The following is a 19,524-nucleotide window of genomic DNA, read 5'->3' as shown; positions in this document are numbered from 1 at the left end:
TTATCAGTTTGTAGAATTTGGTTTTCAGGTTTGTATTGCAAGCTGTCCAGGTTGGGAAGATTTTTCACTACTTCCTGGCACTTGTTCCTAAAAATAGGAGATTAAGAAAATTTCTCCTATATTTCTACTATACATAAACAATAAAGAACAAAACCTTTATCATGGTTTTAGAGCTGTGCGTGTCTCAGATGGAGGGATGAAAAACACTCTTTCACGCCAGTAAAAAAAAAACTTACTAATGTGTATCCAGATAAAAACAAGGATTTTGACTGCATACATTTTCAAACACAAGTAGAAGCCAAACTGCAGTTTCCTAAATCACATATTGTTAGTAAGTGTACAATTAAGTGTACAATCTAACAAAAAGTTAGAATCTAAGTCACCTTACCCCCACCTTCCAACCATGGTGCCTATGTAAGGATAATTTTGTTATACTTTCTAGGAATGTTTTTTGGTAAATAATAAATAGCTAAAATCTTGTCTTTAATTTTAGTATAGAGTATACAAATAAGTAACAGCTGAAATCCCCAGCTTTGTGCACTTTTAATCCCAAAATGAATATTGGTTGGTACCCAGCTAGTATTTTGTCATCTGCTCTGTCTCAGGAGTTCCCTAAGCTAAAACCTCTCTGGTAATAACCATGATATTGGGGCCACAGTTCAGGTGATGGAAGGACACAATTCTGCTTTGTACATCTGCTTCCCCTCCACAGGGCAGAGATGTTCTGTTAGATTTATGAGCCCAGGTACAAATACACTGCTGTTCTGTAAAGAATTACGGCATGAAATCAGACACAATAATATAATGTCCGGTCACAAGTTCAGGGAAGTAAACTAGACACAATTTATTGCATATCACAGCAACACTGGTGGCATCACAAAACTTTCTTCTGTTTCCACCTGATTATGAGTAGGACTTCCAGGTGTCTCTTTATGAGAGGTACTTACTCATTCCATCATCAGGTCTGTGAATCCTTAAATAACGTCTCATAATACTGCAAAACCCTTGAGGATAGCACCACTAAATAGCGGACTAAAGCTTGGGAAAATTGGGAACCAAAACAGCCATATATAAATCATAGAATGGTTTAAGGATTTCCATTACTATACAACCCTATTTAATGTACAGTGCCGCCTAATATGTTGGCCCTACATAAATCTTGTTTATTATGAATAATAATAATATTATTATTAATAATAATAATAATAATAATAATAAATGGCCATCTACAATTTTCAAACTGCAGCATGTATATGTAATAGCAGCTTGTGAATAGAAATATAATTTTTAAAATGAACACTTAGAACAAACCAACGTTTTCTAAAGCTTGCCATTGTGTGATAATGAAGCTTAAAATGAGCCCTACACATAGGATATCCATTATTCCAATTTTTAATGAGTAGGGAAAGGTGGAGACCCCTATCTGTTTATTTTTCTGCCTGTATTTTGTTGGGGAGATTTGTCTTTACTTCTTGACCTTTAGATGCTACATGGAGTAGGAGCAAATTTCTGTGAAAGTAGAAATTCCTTCTTATACAGTAGTCATCAAAACAGATGTCCTTTCTTGCTTTTCCACAATACACTGGACCAATAGTTCCACTAGTAGAATAGGGAATAGTTCCAATAGTTTAACTAAGTGAATAGTAGCTATCCCGTAAACTTAAAAGTGCAATTCTCTTTTTTTGAACTTCTTTTGTCTTTACTTGTTTCTTGTTTCACGTTTGCCTCATTCTAGTCATTATTTGTTTGTAGTTTGTTTCTTCTTGGTGTCTTCTCCTCTCCTGAGATTCTCAGTTGGATGCTTCATGTTGCTCCCCATCTATCTTTGTTTAAGAATTTTGTATGTTGGGTGGTATTATTTCCTACAACCTGGACTCATCAATGACTCTGTTATGGGGTGAGAGGGGTGGGGGACTGAATTTATTTTTGTATGCTTACTGTCTTCTTGTTCAGCCATATTAACAATGGTGTAATGCTTATTTTCTGTGTAGTAACTTTTTATACCTTGAATTATAAAATAAGTGTCTTCAACTTTTTATACCTTGAATTAAAAAATAAGTGTCCTCATTGGAATATATCTACTCACATCTTGCTCTGGGGACAACTTTAAAATTTTGGGTTTCCCATCATTTTTTTGCAGTTGTTAACAGAGCAGGTGGCGAGGAGAAGTAATATAATGGCTGCACATTCCTGGTAACATTTTTCATGGGATTCTAACCTGGTCACCAGAACAGGAAGATGGGAACAAGATCGAACAGATGTTTTAACCCCTCACCTTAAACAACAAGTAAGTCTTAGCTGAAGACAAGAACTTTTGGGTCTTCAGTCTCTTACTATGCATATCCACCTTTGGACCTAAAATCCTGGCATTCTCCATTACAACATACCAAAGCTTGCAAATAAAATTCACATTGTTTGAACCTTAGGAATGTGTTCACAACTGACTAACTCATGCTAGTTTTTTTTGATACACATATTGTACCTTCAACATTGTCTACCAGGTGCTGTGAAATAAAACCGTCCAGTTTGTGGAAACATTCAATACTGAAGCAGCGAGTTTACCCTGTTGACTGAATATTGGCTTCAGTCGGGGGAATGAAAAGGCAAGATCTATGAGCTACACACAAATCTGCATGCAGGCCGGAGGACTACTTTACATCCAAATTGATGTTATTTCAGTGCAATTCCATCGATTCCTGTGATCCACTGACTCCACCTTAGTCGGTGGGAACATTTAGGTTTCTTCCAAAGGCTCCAAGGTCGGCCCCTGCCAGGTTCTCCTACGTCTTCGTAAATAGCGAATGGCAGAAACAGCACCAATATTTGCCAACAGAACTAGAAAACAGAAACATTAAATGAGGGATGTCGGAGAATAATATGTTGTAACATATTTATGACACTAGGAAAGTATATTTTCACGTGACAAATTCTGTAATTAAAGCTACATAAATTTTTTCATTTATCAGATGTTTTGTAAATGCATATAAAATCTTATACTCAACAAACAAAACAGATTTAAAATCCTCACCTTACCCATCAGTTGTCAAATTTCTCCCAAACTTGAGGCTTTGCAAACTAAAACCTCAAAACTAATTAATTTTTGTAAATGTGACCTATTGAACTTAGGTACAATTTTGATAAAGATTTCAGTAAAAGTGGAACTAGTTTATACTCTCCTAATCCCATTTCATTGTGGCCACCACCATCTTTTTCCCTTTTCTCTTCCCTATTCCCATCTTCTGCTATCTTGATTGGCACCCAGCAGGTGGAAGGCACGATGTGCCAGTTATCACAACAACCAACACTGAGCTCATCCTCCATTTAGGATCCTGATGCTATCATTTTAAGCAGCCAGGCAATATTTGTAGGCAATTCAAAAAAGAAGACCACCTCCAAGCAATGGTTTGTGGACCATTTGTCAGCTGCTTGTGTTATTGGTGACTGCAGCCATTGAGCAGCGTTAGTACAAGATAAGAACATAAATAAGAATAAAGCCAAGCACTTTGCTCTGATCTATACTATGCATAAAAAGTTTGGCTTTAATGTTACCAAATTTTCCTAATAACAGCCTATTTTCCTGTGCCTTGTTCCCCATCTTTTTATTTGGCAAAGGTTAGAATCTTTAAAGGATAAATGAACACTAAATGAATTTAACAAATGTTCTTTAAAACACACCTGTTTTCCATCCATCGGAAGACTGCAAGTCTGAAGATTTCACAGCCCAAGATGCAAGAGCAAGAAACATCAAGCATGCGTCCCTCCGGGTGGGGGATAAATATGGAACAAGAGAGCCTGCAAACAGACAAGGGTGTAAGTAAAGCCTGACTGCATTAAAAAGCTGTTTTATTATAGATGCGTTAATGTGTTAATATGATCATAGGATTCATTTGCAGTTACATAATTGCTAGTACCTGTGCTTGGTGTCTCATCAGATGTCCCATGGTTCTCATGAGGAACAAACTTTCCATCTCTGTTTTGAAAGGCTCTTTTTGGTGTAATTTCCTGTAGCCCTTTAGGAAATATAGACTGGAAAATGTTGGTGGAACTTTGTGTCTGGGAAGATGGTACACTGAATAAGATGCCTTGCCTGTCTTGATGCTGAGGTCCATCAGCAAAGAAGAACTCACAGGCTTCAGGCCAAGAGGCAACAGCTGAAGGCAATGAAGCCTGCTCAACATTAGCACTTGGTTCTTCTGAATTATGGTCTTTAATCTTTATTGTATTTTCATTCTCCTCCACAAAAAAGTATTCGTACATATCTGGTGTGTATACCATTGCCTCTTGTTTTGGTTCTTGACTTGCCATATTTGTTGGATTCTCAACAGTTCCATCATCAAAGAAAAAGTCATACATTTCAGGTAGGGTGAGGGATGAACTTCCATATGATGGTGATTGGTGTTGTGTTGGTAGGCTACTACTGGACACAGATTGTGCACTAATTGTATCAGGTACCAGGCTAGGAATAGGAATTGTACCCTCAGCTCTGGGAAGTCTACACTCTTGTGTTGCTTCTTGACTTGCCATGTTTGTTGCAGTCTCAACAATACCAGATTCTGAAACATCATCAAAGAAAAAGTCATACATTTCAGGAAGAGTGAGGGCTGTACTTCTATATGAGGATGGCTGGTGTCCTACTGGTAGACTACTACTGGACTCATTGTGTCCATAATTTGTAGGAGGTACCAAGCTGTTCAGAGGAATTGTACACTCAACTCTAGGAAGTCTATATGGGTCAAAACTCAACTCATGTGAGCCTACAGGAACTTTGATGTCACCTTCCTGTGTGCTTGGATTATTTTTGGGTAGATCTAAATTTTCAACCAGGGGAGTGGGGATGTTTTGCTGCACGGCTGAGGAATCTTCAAGGGCTTTGGATGTAAACTGCAAGGTATAGTCCTGGATATTATTTTCCATTACATCACCATGGAGAAGGCTATTAGTAGAAACAATACTGTCTACACTATCAATTGCTGAATTTTTTATGGAGTCATTCATTTTATTTTCAGGTATCAGTTGGTCATACTTTCCCAGGCTCACTTGCAAACTGGTAAGACTTTGCAAATCACACTTTTTGTCATGTTGTGTTGTACTAATAATACCAGGAATGTTTTCATTCAGTAGACACTCTGGTAAGCAGGGGCCCTGTACCATGCTACAACTTTGATGATCATTTACAATATCTGGTGAATCTTTTGAATAAAGTGACGGAGCAGTGGTTTTAGAAGGATCATTAGAAGCTACAGAAATGTTATTTCTGTCCTCGGTGTGCCCTCTTTCTGACTCTCCATTGGAAGTCACATAGGGATTAATTGTTTTTGTGCTTTTGGAGTGGGTATCCTCTTTTTCCCTTTCATAATGATATTTCCTACTTGTGTTTAAAGACCTCATATATTCTACAATACTTTCATTAACTGGACTATCTAATGATTTTTCTACGGTTATATTGGCTATATAATTGTCCTTGGTTTTTGAACTTGGAATGTCTGTTCTATGTTCTGTGTCCCCCTTCTGGGAAAACAAAGTCTCTTTCTGACAAAGGAACCTAGCAACTGATCCAAACTCCTCCTCGTCCTCACTGCCAGACAACACATCATCACTTGAACCTATCCATTTGTAGGCTGAATGTCTGGGTGGCGATAAGGCTACTTGCATGGTCTGTGGTTCCCTACGATCTCCCACTGGTGGACATAAGCTGACTCGGATAAACTTTGTCTTGCTAGATGCTGTGGAGCATGTAACATCTTCCCGTTCTGTGTCACTCAGTAATAGATCCTCCTCTGTGGCCAAAGTCACTTGCATTAAGCTACATTCCTCAGCCGTGGAGTAAAATTCCTCCCAGTCACGGTCACTGAGTTGAATACTATATTCAAAGTTATCCATAGCTGCAAAAGGGGAAAAAATATAAAATGAGTGCAAGGTGATAATATTAGGTCCAAATCTATATACATTCAGTTTTGGTAGATGATACAGTTTGATGGTGACCATACATGTAAGAAGTTGTAATTTAGGTCGAAGTGTTAATTATTGAATAAAATATTGAGCGACGCATCATATGTTATTGTAACATACTCTGCAATTAAAAAAATATCGCTTGAAACTATCAGTTGAAAATGTAATTATTAATCAATTAATATTAATCATTCTAAATACTATTGGTTCTTCAGCACATTTATATATATTAGACCAATCAATCTAAAATGGCTGCAAATATTCCAACAGAACCAGCAGAGCTGAGTTAAAAATTCACCAAACAGAGGGTCTTGTGTGGTTTGTGTTGGATCAATTTAGTCCACTGAATGATCAATTGGCTAATTACTTTGATACATATTTAGCCACCAAAGAATAAGTGACTGTTTCTTATTTTTCTAGGGATTCTATAGGTGAAATCTTTACTTTAGAGCTTCGAGCCTGCAGAGCTGCATCGGCTATCATGATGGACTCCCACTGCTCCTTAGATTTTTTTATCATGAATAATAAAACAGGAGGTGCTGGACCCGGAGGAAGACGAAAACTTTCTTAGTGGAGTAGTAAAGAGCAAGTAGTGGAATTCTATTGGAAACATTACATATGTTGGTTGGACTTTATTCCAATAACGAATGCATGGAAGAAATAGAAGGAAGTGGGTCTTAGTTTCAGGAGGGCTGTAAAAGGTAAAAACCCTATCAGGTTACTACACAGTGTGTTCCCAAAGGGGGTAATAATTTTTATTTATCAAAATTCCTTAAAAATGAATACATTTTTGCAAAATTACCAACTAAGAGTCTACCATTGAAGATTTTTTTTCATATCTTGATTTTGTGCCCCTATTTTTTATTCTGACCACAGTCTGAAATGATAATACATCAAACAGTATCACTTTACTATGCAAGCACATCTAATATATTGATATCTTCATTTTCATGATAACCCCAGAAATGTCAAATAGTCTCAGAAGTTAACAAAGTCTTTCGTTATTATCTCATGCTACTTAGCTGTCAAAAGCAACCCATAGTTGTCTGGCGGACATGACAATGGATATTGGAGAAGTTTGCAGCAGGTCTGGAGGGTGCCTAAAGCCGGGGCTATGCACAGAGTAATAGACCTCTGGTTATTCAATGCTTTACATAGTTACATAGTAGGTTAGGTTGAAAAAAGACATAAGTCCATCAAGTTCAACCACTAGGGAAATAAATATAACTCAGATATAAAACCCTATGGACATAGTTGGTCCAAAAGGAAGCCAAAAAAAACCCTGGTACAATTTGCTTCAACAGGGGAAAAAAATTTGTTCCCATGAGGCCATCGGATGTTCCCTGGATCAACAGTTTCTGTTATTTTTACTTTAAAGCCCTAATACCCAGTTATATTCTGTGCTTCTAGAAAAGCATCCAGCTTTTTCCTAAAGCAATCTATAGTAGTTGCTGAAACTACTTCCTGATGGAGCAGATTCCAAATTTTCACAGACCTTACAGTGAAGAATCCCTTCCTTATCCGGGGCTTAAACTTCTTTTCCTCCAGACGCAGAGTACCCTCTTGTTCTTTGTAATGATCTCAAAGTGAATAATTATATAATTATGCAGGGTGATCATATCCCCCTTAAACGTCTCTTCTCAAGGGAGAATAGATTCAGTTCAGCTAATCTCTCCTCATAGCGGAGCTCTTCCATTCCTTTTATTAGTTTAGTTGTCCTTCTCTGCACTCTCTCCAATTCCACAATGTCCTTTTTGTGAACTGGTGCCCAAAACTGGACTGCATATTCCAGATGAGGTCTGACCATCGCTTTGTACAGGGGCAGGATTATGTCTCCATCTCTGCAGTCTATTACTCTTTAATACAAGAAAGTACTTTACTAGCTTTAGATATTGCAGCTCGGCATTGCATGATGTTTTTTAAGTCTATGATCTACCAAAACTCCCAGATCTTTTTCCATTTCTGACTCCCCCAAATGTATTCTCCCTAGACAGTGAAGCATGCACGTTGTTAGCTCCCAAGTGCATAATTTTACATTTATCTCTAGTAAATGTCATTTGCCACTTGGCTGCCCAATCAAACAGTACATCCAGGTCTGCTTGTAGATTATAGGCATCCTGTATGGACTTACCGGTAATTCCATTACATAGTTTGGTGTCATCTGCAAACACAGAAATGGTACTCTTAATCCCAAACTCTATATCATTTATAAAGATGTTAAACAGGTCAAGGTCCCAACACTGAACCCCGGGGTACAGCACTAAGAACCTTAGACCATTCAGAGTATGAATCATTAATTACAGCTCTGGATGCGATCTTTAAGCCAGTTCTCTATCCATTGCAGATTGACTTTTCAAAACCTATTGACCCTAACTTGCATAATAAATGTCTGTGGGTACAGTGTCAAATGCTTTAGCAAAGTCCAAGTACACTATATCAACTGCTATTCCACTGTCTACCTGTTTACTTACTTCCTCATAAAAAGAGAGTAAATTTGTTTGACAACTTCTGTATTTCTTGAAGCCATGCTGACTAACACTTATAATATTATTTTCTAGCAGAAACTCCTCTATGTGGTTCTTTATCAAACTCGCTAAGACCTTTCCAACTATGGACCTTAAACTAACGGGTCTGTAGTTACCTGGTAATGACTTTGCTCCTTGTTTGAAGATAGAAACCACATTGGCCTTACGCCAATCCTTAGGTACCTTGTGACTAAAGACTCTCTAAAAATTAGAAATAATGGCTTTGAAATAACTGAGCTCAGCTCTTTGAGGACACATACCATATTTTCCGGCGTACAAGACGACTTTTTAACCCCGAAAAATCTATGACAAAGTCAGGGGTCGTCTTGTACGCCGGGTACCAGTACTTACCTGCAGCGCCCGGTGTCCCCGCGAGTCCCCTCTCTGGTCTGGCGTCCCTGCGAGTCCTCCTGTGCCTCCTTCTGTCTTCCTGCTTTTCAGCTTACACGAGTCCTCCTGGGCAGACTCGCGTTGCTTCACAGCAGGACTCGTGTAAGCTGAAAAGCAGGACGTGAGCCTGGATTGGCTCTCCAGTGGAGAGCCTGGATTGGCTCTCCAGTGGAGAGCCTGGATTGGCTCTTCACTGGAACACGCCCATTCATTAAAGGAACGTGCCCATTCATTACTAAGAACTAGTAGTGTACAGTTCTTTCTGCCTCTCAGTTCTCACACAATAGTGAGATCTGACAGGCAGAAGGAACAGTACAATACTGGGCATATAACACGACCCCCAAATGATTGGTTAGAGTGGGGGGTCGTCTTATATGCCCAGTCGCCTTATACACCGGAAGATACGGTAGATATATTTGTTTTGATTGCATCCATTCTGATTAAGAAAAGGACTTTTAACAACCAAGCCAGGTGTGGCCCATAGAATATGTGCAAATAATTCAACCTCAATTTCTAGCAAAAAATATTAAAATGTACCCATAGTAAAATTAATTCTCTTTAAGTGTTGAGGAATGAGAAAAATGACATTTTTTTGTTGCTGTCTGAGCCCTTTGCTGTGTAGATTCACCATCATGTCTGAAAGGGGAAACTTACTTTGTACAGATTTTCTTTCACTTCCTATTGTATCTTCAGGACTGATTGTTCAGAAAAATATCTAAATTTATAGGAGTTTTCACCATTTTCTACTATATCCTACATGAAAAAAAAGAATGTTTTGGAATACAGACACTTTAAAGAAATCACATAAATAGTTCTTCACATTTACACATGGAATGTAACACATCTGGTGGTGGTGGTGGGATATACAAATGAAAGAAAAAGTTTGGGCTAAGTCAAGAAGGTGTGAACAGTAAATGGTTCTTTGGGCAGCGTCCTCTCCTCCTTCTGTGTCACCGTCTGGATCTGTCTGTCATTTGCAACCCCTATTTAGTGTACAGGTGGTCCCGGGATACATACAAGTTAGGGACTGTAGGTTTGTTCTTAAGTTGAAGTTCTATGTAAGTCAGAACATGTACATTATTTTAATAAATACAATTAGGACAGATGTTTGTCTCAACATATTATTTAGCAGTGTGATGTCAGTTACTGTATAAAATCCTCACTGTGAGTTAATAATAAACAAAGCAAAAATAAAACAACTTCATGGAGCCTAGACATTCATTAACCTATGGAGCAAGCTGTGCTTTGATATGCAAAAAGAAACAACTGCAGAGTTACAAGATGTTGCTCAGCTGTGTTTAGCCAAACATTTCTCCTGCAAGTCATGCAACCCCCCCCCCCATCAATCCTATGTATCTAGGAGTCGTCTGTATGTCAGATGTCCTTATCTCGGGGACTACCTGTACAGCGCTGCATAATATGTTGGCGCTATTTAAATACTGGTTATTAATTACTAATATTATTAATAATAATAATAATCATAATAATAATATTCTGCCTGCCACCACCTGATAACATCATAAACCAACCTTCATTAGTCTGGATGGGGGTCATTTATCAATGCTGTCATAAAACAAGATAATGGCTGATCACTGAGACAGATAATGAGATATAATATAGGATTGCAGCTGTTTTTTTTAAATCCTGTGCTGCTCTCAATGTAGAACTTCCCCCTGACCACATTTTTAATGTTTATATGTTTAAGAATAACCTACAACAGTATTTCTATCACAGACCTTTGTAAAACCCGTCTCAGTAGACTTCCCAGGATTGTAGGCTCGGGGTCAGAGATATACAAAAACACTGATGCATATACTGACAATCTGATTTTCAGTGCATCTAATTTTGGTTGTATTTCTCTGCCCCCATGTACAAAACTAGTTTCTGGATTTGTTCTGCAGGAATGTTACAGATGTCAGTAACATTTTCCCAGACTCTGTTTTGCACAAACACCTGCGTGAAGATGTGGTTTCCTCATGTGTGGTTTTCACATAACTTAGGTAATGTCTCACAGACTAAATCATTGGGTCCAGGTAAGGGCCGGGTCATTGGGAGGTTTTTTTGAACCCCAACATGAGTGGCTGTCAAATGCTTTGGTAAAGGATAAATGTATTGTTAAATAATTGCATTACTATGTTAAAACATTGGCAGAGCACATATCCAAATACCAGAACCTAATTCACTAATATTCATAGGAGGTAGATAGCAAGCAAGGGTTAATATGAGTCTCTCTGTCTCTTAAGTCCTTCATGACCTTGGAATAGTCACTTGCAGTTCCAGAATGCAAAGTCAGTTCCAGACACTTGAGTTTTGCTGGGGGGGGGGGGAACAAGTCCTTCATAGACAGAATCCGGTTGTTTGTCTTATGGGAATATTTTCCTTTGGATTGATTTTTTTTGAGCTTTGTTTTACAAATTTAACCTCATAAAATAATAAAATCTGAGATTATTTGTCTGAATAATGCTTGCATGCCCTGGCTCTCATATAATCTGTGTTATGTTCTTTCATAATAATCATCTGGAAACAGGGTTATAAATCATATATTTATATATTATATAAATATATATATATACTTCTCTTAGATTGTAAGCTCCTCCTCCTGTGTCACTGTCTGTATCTGTCAGTCATATGCAACCCCTATTTAATGTACAACGCTGCATAATATGTTGGTGCCATATTGATATTGTTTATTTATAAGAAAAATAATAACATAGAACATGAATTAGAAAATAATTTCAATAAAGATCGGTGGTAGATGAGTGATAATGGAGCTCCACCAAAAATAGTCTGCAGCACAATAAAGGCAATATTTATAAAGCAGCGTGACTTTCATCATTCACTAGTGGTAATACTGTCAATTAAAACACATGCACTATCAAGATTCACCTGCAGAGTATGTTTGGCAAATGTCAGATTCACTGCTTTAGGAATAGACATCTTAGGGTTTGTTCACACTGGCTGCTCATTGCAGTTATTGAGTCACCGACAGCTGATTAGCCCTTGTGATGCCCCCCATAGGGCAAGATGCAGCTTGGAGGGTTTGGGTATTGCTGACAATGTGATAAAGCCTGAAATGTATTCTCTAGCACTCAACAAATAAAATAATATTAACACAATGGGTTTGAATTAATAAAGCTCTCCAAGACTGAAGAAGATAGATTTCATGGGAGAACCTGGGTGATCCAGCAAACATTGAACAGATTTCCTAAATATCCTAAAATTTAGCTGGCAAATGTTTTTAGTCCGTTCCAGGTTTGCAGGATCACCCTATTTCTCCCATGATAGTATATCTTCTCCAGTCTTGGGGAGTTTTATTAAATCAGGCCCATTTTTCCTAGTAATTTAATGTAAACGCTTGTTATGAACATTTCAAGACACTTTGTCACTTATTACAAACAATCGATGACTTCTACATCGCATAGTGCAAGACGCCTGAAGTGCCGCAACTCATAGCAGCCAATACAAAGCTAGCTTTCTGCGGATTACTGAACGCAGACACCTGATTGGAGGTTCTAGGTAAATGCAAACCATTGCCCTATGTACACTGGGAAAGATTTATCAATTCTGTCATACAGCAGGTAGAAGTAAGACAAATTATAAGACAGATTTACGACTGCACTGACCCTATGTGTTGTTAGAATGTAAATCTGTCACAGATGGTTGCAAAATAATCTCAGTTGTCTAGGACTGCAGATGCACGGGATATATTACACAGAAAGTTGTAGTATGATTACCAATAAATAAGAACCAGATTTACCTAATAAAACTCCCCCAGTGACTGTGACTACGGAATAGCTAGCGGATTGTTTCCTATTAAAATGATAAAATGTTGTCAAGCGGACAATAGATTGTAAATCCATGCATTGGTTCCTAATGTTCTCCTGAGGTCCTCCTTGCTGTAATATTAGTACCATAAGGTTAAAATGTCTTCTAGAAGAACATAAACACTTTTTGAAGGACCAGAGCTGCAGAACCTTACCTCAAAATTGTCTCCTCATAGTATGACGTCCTCTTAGAAAGTCTCCGGTGACCCCGGTGAGCTACGTGCTGCCGGACACACAGGTACCTGCCATGACAGTGGTGCCCATTCAGGTGCTGAAAATAGGGCCTAGCGTATGCAGATAGAGCACGGGACCATAACTCTCTGTGAATGCTTGTCTATAAATAGTGACCACAAACAGCACCCACCGAAGTAACTAATAAGCTGTGCTGACGCCTTGACAAGGGCTGAGCAGACGGTTAAAGATCCAGTCCTTTACAAAGTCAAAAAACTATTCTGATAACAACTTTTACCCAATTCCTGTACTAAATACTTTGTTATATATTGTACAATCTGACAGTAATTTTTATCTGAAGGAAAACAATGTTGAAGATTTTTTTTTTATTAAACAATAAATAAAAAATATTTTTTCTCTATAACTTTTTTGGGCTGTGTATGGCTACCGCAAGGAAGTGAACACCAAAGACAAGGCATGATGTTTTCATACACGGGATTTATTTACATGGCATGCTAGGGAATTTCATAAATAGCAGCAATAGGTTCTGGATGTAGATCGGAGACAGGTTCTCTGAATTTATGGATTCTCTTTGTTTTACTTCCAAAAACTTACAGGTAGGTTTGTTTTACTGCTCAAAAAGCTCCATTCTAGTGCTCAGGGTTCAAGGAAGGATTTATATTTTTCTTCTGCCCTAGGCTACCTACCAGATGATCCCCCCACCTACACATGCTATGTAAATAAAACATAAAAATATGGAGTATGGTGGATGATACTAAATTAAAAATAGAATTGCCAACATACAGCTACACATAAAAAAGCGTAAAAACATACTTACTAAAATATTATTATTATCCCCTATTTATATGGGATTGACATATTATGCAGCATCTTACTATAGTCATGTCTCTAGCTGTCCGTTTGAGGGGCTTCCAATCCAATGTCCCTACCATAGTCATATGTCATTAACACAGTATAAAGGAGGAAGACAGTTACCTACCTGAATGATTTTGGGATGAAACCAACACAAACATTCTCCATGAAGATAGTTTCCTGGCTGAGATTTAAACCTGGAACCCCAGTGCTGCAAAGGCCGGAGTGCTAACCACTGATTCATTATGTCACCCTAAAATTATTCGTTAAATATTATTAAAAATAATTTCCTTGTTCATATAATCATTTTCAATCGTGTAATTGGTGAGAATGAGAAAGTTGAAAATGGTTAAGTTTATACTAAAAAACACAAAAATGTTTCCTAAAAACTATAGCAGAAGCTTCTTGGCATAGACACAAACAGCACCAGAATTTGTACAAATGGGCCAACATTGTGCTAGGGGACAAGAGGTAGTTCTGTACCAGGTCCCATCACAAAATTTGACTTTTAGACATTAGACATTGACTTTTAGGGGGGGGCGCAAATAGTTTTTGTAGGATGGGATCCATAAAAGTTTTGATGGTGGCCCTGTATACCATACTGTTGTAACTAGAAATGTGCACTGAGATACAATCAGTATTGAACTGAAGCAGAAAGAAAGGTGCAGGGAAACACAATCATTACAATTTCATTAATAAACCTGTTTTTTTGGCCCATGCATTTACATGTATGGTAAAATTATATTACACTATAACAATGCTATTGTGTGCTGCTTCCCTCACCTCCTCCTCCTCCTGTGTCACTGTATCTGTCTGTCATTTGCAATCCCTATTTAATGTACAGCGCTGCATAATATGTTGGTGATATATAAATACTGATTATACTGTTTATTATTATTATTATTAATAATAATAATATTAATAATAATAATAATAATAATATTAATAATAATAATAATAACAACAACAATGTTATTCTTTTAAATCTCTGATACTTAAATAACTTCTGCCCAGTACATGGCATGTTTTGGATCTGCTCAGGGTAAAACCCATGGAGTTCTGCTGCCACCTGCTGGTACAAATAATAAATGGCAAGATTTGCATCTAATGATTTTTGAGTGCTGCCATTGACATCTTTTTTTTGGAAAACTGCGATGATACAATCTGTTTAGCTATTCCTTTTCCCCTATTCCCCTAAAATAAATATAATATGGAGGTTAGGACAGGCATTTTAGCAAATGTCTGTTTTTCTTCTATAAGTGATGGCTTATTTTGGAGATGGAATAAACTAAAGTAAAAAAAGAGATATTAGTATTTTGCTTCATTGATTTGAGTTCATTGTTGTGCTATTTTTTTCTTTGATTATGTTTAAGAAGTGAATCTAGGCACTATTTTCTTACTTGATGTTAATGCAAATCATCAAACAAACAAACAATTTCTGAAGTTTGCCCTGCAGTTAATATATTATATTAATCTATGGTGGGTGTAAAGGGTGAAACATAGAGTTTAATGTCCTTATCTGTAAATGAATATGCAACAAACATTAAATTCCCTGGCAGTGAGTTGGTCGAGGTCAGGTACATTGCACACTTCCTAACTATGCTGAAGGAAAATGTCCCTATTTAATGTACAGCGCTGCGTAATATGTTGGCGCTATATAAAACCTGTTTAATATTATTATTAATAATAATAATAATAATAATAATAATAATAATGTCAGGGATACTTCTACTTCTTTTATAACACAGGGACACTTATGGGATTGTAAAGTTCGAACAACAATGATTTTCGGGATGGATAATGTAAAATTATGTGAATGTTTTACAGTGGTCTGATCATTGCATTGTTTCAATTTACTTTGTTCCTAAAATGTATCCTTTATTTCACAAATGTAAAAACAGATATAAACCTACCCCCACATATGTTTTTTACCCTTTATTATGTGTGGCTTTTAGTGAAAGAACACTTGATATTCCTTCTTTGAAGGCCTAGATGAGGTCTTTCCTGTTTGGGGTGACAACTTTCCCCCAGCTGTGCTCCTCCATTGTCATCCTTTAGCTACTCTGTTGGTTGGGGACCACAAAGCACCATGTATGGGTCCACAATGCCCGCTTCATGAATTATTATTATTACGCAGTATTTATATAGCACCATCATATTACACAGCGCTGTACAAAGTCTATAGTCATGTCACTAGCTGTCCCTCAAAGGGGCTCACAATTTAATGTCCCTACCTCAGTCCTATGTCTTTAGTATAGTCTGAGATCAGTTTTAGAGGGAAGCCAAATAACTTAACTGCATGTTTTTGGGAAGTGGGAGAAAACCCATGGAAACACAGGGAGAACCTGCAAACTCGAACCTGCAAACTCCATGCAGATAGTGTCCTGGCCGAGATTTAAACCTGGGACCTAGTGCTGCAAAGGCCAGCGTGCTAACCACTGAGCCACCATGGTGCCACCATGGTGTTTGGTGAATGTTTGGTCTTGTTTAAACCTCAAAGCTGATTGGCCCAGCTGTGTCTCAAAATCCTTGAAGTCCCCAGGCATGGTATGTTTTTTTAATGTATATTTGATATTCTTGCATTTTTATGAACATTTACTGTGATGGGTTCATTGATTGTTGGTTATGTGTTTATTGTAACACTTCTATTAATGTAAAATTCCAACTTGTTTCTCCTCTGTGATGTACTTTTTTCTAATAAAATTGTACATCAAAAAATCAGATCCTTCCTGATTTCAAATATGGCAATGGGTTATATGTTTTGATTGTATTCACTGTTTATTGCTTTATACAGAACACAGACATTCTGGTTGCACAGAATGCTGGGTGGGCAGAGAAATTTGCAGGTGTGCCAGTCAATGGTTTATTAGAAGAAAACCTAGACAGTCAGGATGGGAAAGCATTACCGTCTTACTGGCAATGGTTCCTGTGACCCCATCTATACTGACATTCTGAGCCATACCTTGGGGTATATTTATAAAGAAGTAAATCTGACATTCAGCAAGCATTGTCAGGTGGGAAATATTTCATGTGCATGTGTTATCAATAACAGATTCCACACCATTGAAGGTTTGCTGAATGTCAGATTCCCATTATTGTAAATAAAAATATTAGCTAAGGCGTGAACTCTTTGGGATCCCTTTAAAAAACAGGGGGTCTGACATTCCCTCAAACATTCCCTTGTGGGAATCTTCCATGTGTTTCAATGGCAGTAATTGATTCCTACCATCCCTTTGTGTATTGAAGTTTGCATGAAGATTTAATAAAACTGAGGAATGCTCACCAAGTAGATTGAATCACGATTCTAACCGGGGTTCCTAATTAGACTGAGAGCAATATATTAAAAAGTATAACACCATATATAAGGGGATAGTAATAAGATGTGACACCTTTTCAGCAATACTGCTATCAGCATTCATATCACCATATCAGCATTACTCTTCAATACAGATGTGCCTTGATGTTTTATTCTTTATTTATAAAAAGCTTTATATTATTACAAAACAAACAAGAAAAAAACATATTAAAATATAAATCAATATATAAAAAACATAACAAGACCCCAAACCCAATGCAAGAAAAAGACAAATTCTGTAAGATATCAAAGGAGTCTACAGAATCCAGCCTTGTTGCTTAATAAAGGTACAAAGGTCATACTAAATATACGGTAATATAAATGAAAGTAAGCCAAATTTCTAGAAGGTTTATAATCTGGGGAGTGCGTACTGAATATTGAAGCCAATAGAACCAAGTATCATGAAGTCGATAAACATAATCTCATTTGAGGTGCCTTGATGTTGGCTTACAATTTCAACCTATATTTGCAAATGTATAAAAAAGCAAATGATAGACAGATACAGGCAGTGATACAGGAGGACCCTGTCCCGAAGAGCTTACAATCTAAGAGTTTAAGAAATTGAATACATTTCTTTTAGGGTTTATATCTAATTGCAGGTTATGTTTAAAGCTCTATATCAGCCCAGCAATCCTTTTATGACTCAAGTGTGCAATTGGATTAAAGAGAATATTTTATAATTTCGGTTTTCACTATGTCTGCATTTTAAGGCTAATCAGGCAAGGTTGAAGTACAATTTACACCCTTGAGTTTCTATTTGGACATCTTTTCTTCATGATCTTATAGGTCATACAAGGTGAAAACATAAATGGAAGAATGAAGATGCAAAAAAAAAAAAAAAAAAACGATGCACTGATCACATGAAAGTTATACTTTTTGTTGGTTTTTCTATGCACAATTTTTGCCAGTTTACTATTTGAACACTAGGGGGAGCCATATGCCATCTAATAGCATGAAACATCCAATAGCTATTGTGGAAAACCATCAGTTTGGGATGAAAGTTCAACTCAACCCTGCAATTACTCTTATCATTAAAGGCCCATTTATACATATGTGTTATGATAATCAGTGGAACATAGTAGAGAACCCAGTAACACCTATACATTTTAACAGATGTGTTTTTATGGCACATAAATGCATTTATGCAGAATAGTCATTGTTTTAAATGGTGCTAGTTCACATCTGTGCGATGGACTGGCATGTATTGTCAATGATGCATCATAGGGCCTATTGATAATATTGGTTGAGCATGAAAACATATGGTTTTTAAAAACCCACATGAAAATTCATGAAAACATGCATAAAAAGGCAGGTGTTTAGCCTAATGCATGTTATTATTGAAGCGGTATATGTAACATTCCTTTTAAAATGAAAGCTCAATGCATTAAGCCAGAGCAGAACACACATTTGTTTTAGCAAGCCTTATACAACACATGGAAATAGGTTAAATGTATCACATACAGAAAAAATAGAATACTATACCGAAGGCAATCAGGAACATCGTATGTTGCTTACAGGAGCATGTTATTGTATTTCAATCACAAAATTAGTGAATATTTCTTTTGGTATTGGTCAGATTTGCAGTAGATTATAGTGAATAAGCTTGAAGTTTGGCTATTAAAAACAATCATGAGAAAACCGCAGGGGCAGCTGTTGAACTTTGCCTCTGCAAATATTGGAGTCCACACTGGCCATGTCCAAGAAGTGGAAGATTTCTTAGAATCCATGCACAAACTTCAGTGGTTTTCCAAGAAGGTCTTAACATGCCTGAAATAAATATGTACTTACTCATAAAGCTTATTGACTTCTGATTTGCTTCCGACACAACTTGTTCCTTGGCTACTGGCTGTTCTAATGATTTTCTGAGTCACTGACTTGGGTTAAGTATGCAGATTAGGAATTCTGGCCACTTGCTGCGTGCTTGTTCATCCACACAAAAAGTATTGCAGCCATGAAACCAGCATTTTTTAAAAAAGGGGGCTGGTGGGCAGCAATGGCAGCTTCCAGGCTTTGCTCATGACATTTACCTTTATTATTGGTGGAATAATATAGGCTTCATGTACATTTGGAGTGAAAATGCAGAAATGTCTTTCTATAAGGTATTATTTGTCTGTGTGTAAGATTTGACCATTATATTAGATAAAATGTGAACTCACGGCAAAGATTTTTCAGGATGCTTTATGAATAAGAATAAAGAAAAAAATGTGGATTCCTGGTAAAAATATCCCTAAAGTAGCTTTCAGAAAAAGTAATGAATGCTGAATTCTCTACATAACGATATAAATACATTGGTTGATAAATATATGTGCTGTTTATTGGACCGAGACGTTTCAGTATAAAAACTCTGGCCAGATAATTTAGCCAGGTTGGTGATTTCACTTTTCTCCACTGCAGTAAAATAATGCAGCTTGGTTACCTACCTGTCGGCAGGCTTTGG

The 19,524-nt window shown here is 37.2% G+C and overlaps 1 protein-coding gene across 3 annotated transcripts; it reads right to left on the bottom strand.

Moving 5' to 3' along the window:
• Window positions 1–819: 819 nt before the first annotated feature.
• On the bottom strand, window positions 820–13,014 carry PERM1 (PPARGC1 and ESRR induced regulator, muscle 1). 3 transcript variants are annotated; one of them, XM_072426091.1, is made up of 5 exons: window positions 12,844–13,012; window positions 9,519–9,617; window positions 3,912–5,882; window positions 3,676–3,792; window positions 820–2,835 (listed from the first exon to the last, which is right to left on the bottom strand). In XM_072426091.1, the coding sequence occupies exons 3-5, from the start codon at window positions 5,878–5,880 to the stop codon at window positions 2,735–2,737; spliced, it is 2,187 nt and encodes a 728-aa protein (XP_072282192.1). In that variant the 5' UTR covers window positions 5,881–5,882; window positions 9,519–9,617; window positions 12,844–13,012; the 3' UTR covers window positions 820–2,734. The 3 variants fall into 3 exon arrangements, with proteins under 3 accessions (XP_072282192.1, XP_072282194.1, XP_072282193.1); XM_072426093.1 differs by lacking the exon at window positions 3,676–3,792 and having other exon boundaries at window positions 12,844–13,014; XM_072426092.1 differs by lacking the exon at window positions 9,519–9,617.
• Window positions 13,015–19,524: the final 6,510 nt, after the last annotated feature.

The sequence above is a fragment of the Pyxicephalus adspersus genome, chromosome 11, assembly GCF_032062135.1.
Source record: "Pyxicephalus adspersus chromosome 11, UCB_Pads_2.0, whole genome shotgun sequence".
Taxonomy (NCBI): Eukaryota; Metazoa; Chordata; class Amphibia; order Anura; family Pyxicephalidae; genus Pyxicephalus; species Pyxicephalus adspersus.
This window is presented reverse-complemented; position numbering and strand designations above follow the sequence as displayed.

What these genes read in the sequence shown, in the direction of transcription:
- PERM1 (XM_072426091.1), bottom strand. Translation starts at nt 5,880, where the DNA reads ATGGATAACTTTGAATATAGTATTCAACTCAGTGACCGTGACTGGGAG. An exon ending in TGATGAGACACCAAGCACAG is followed by an intron (nt 3,793 to 3,911) that starts GTACTAGCAATT and finishes GTCTGTTTGCAG; the next exon opens with GCTCTCTTGTTCCATATTTA. An exon ending in TTCCGATGGATGGAAAACAG is followed by an intron (nt 2,836 to 3,675) that starts GTGTGTTTTAAA and finishes TCTGTTTTCTAG; the next exon opens with TTCTGTTGGCAAATATTGGT.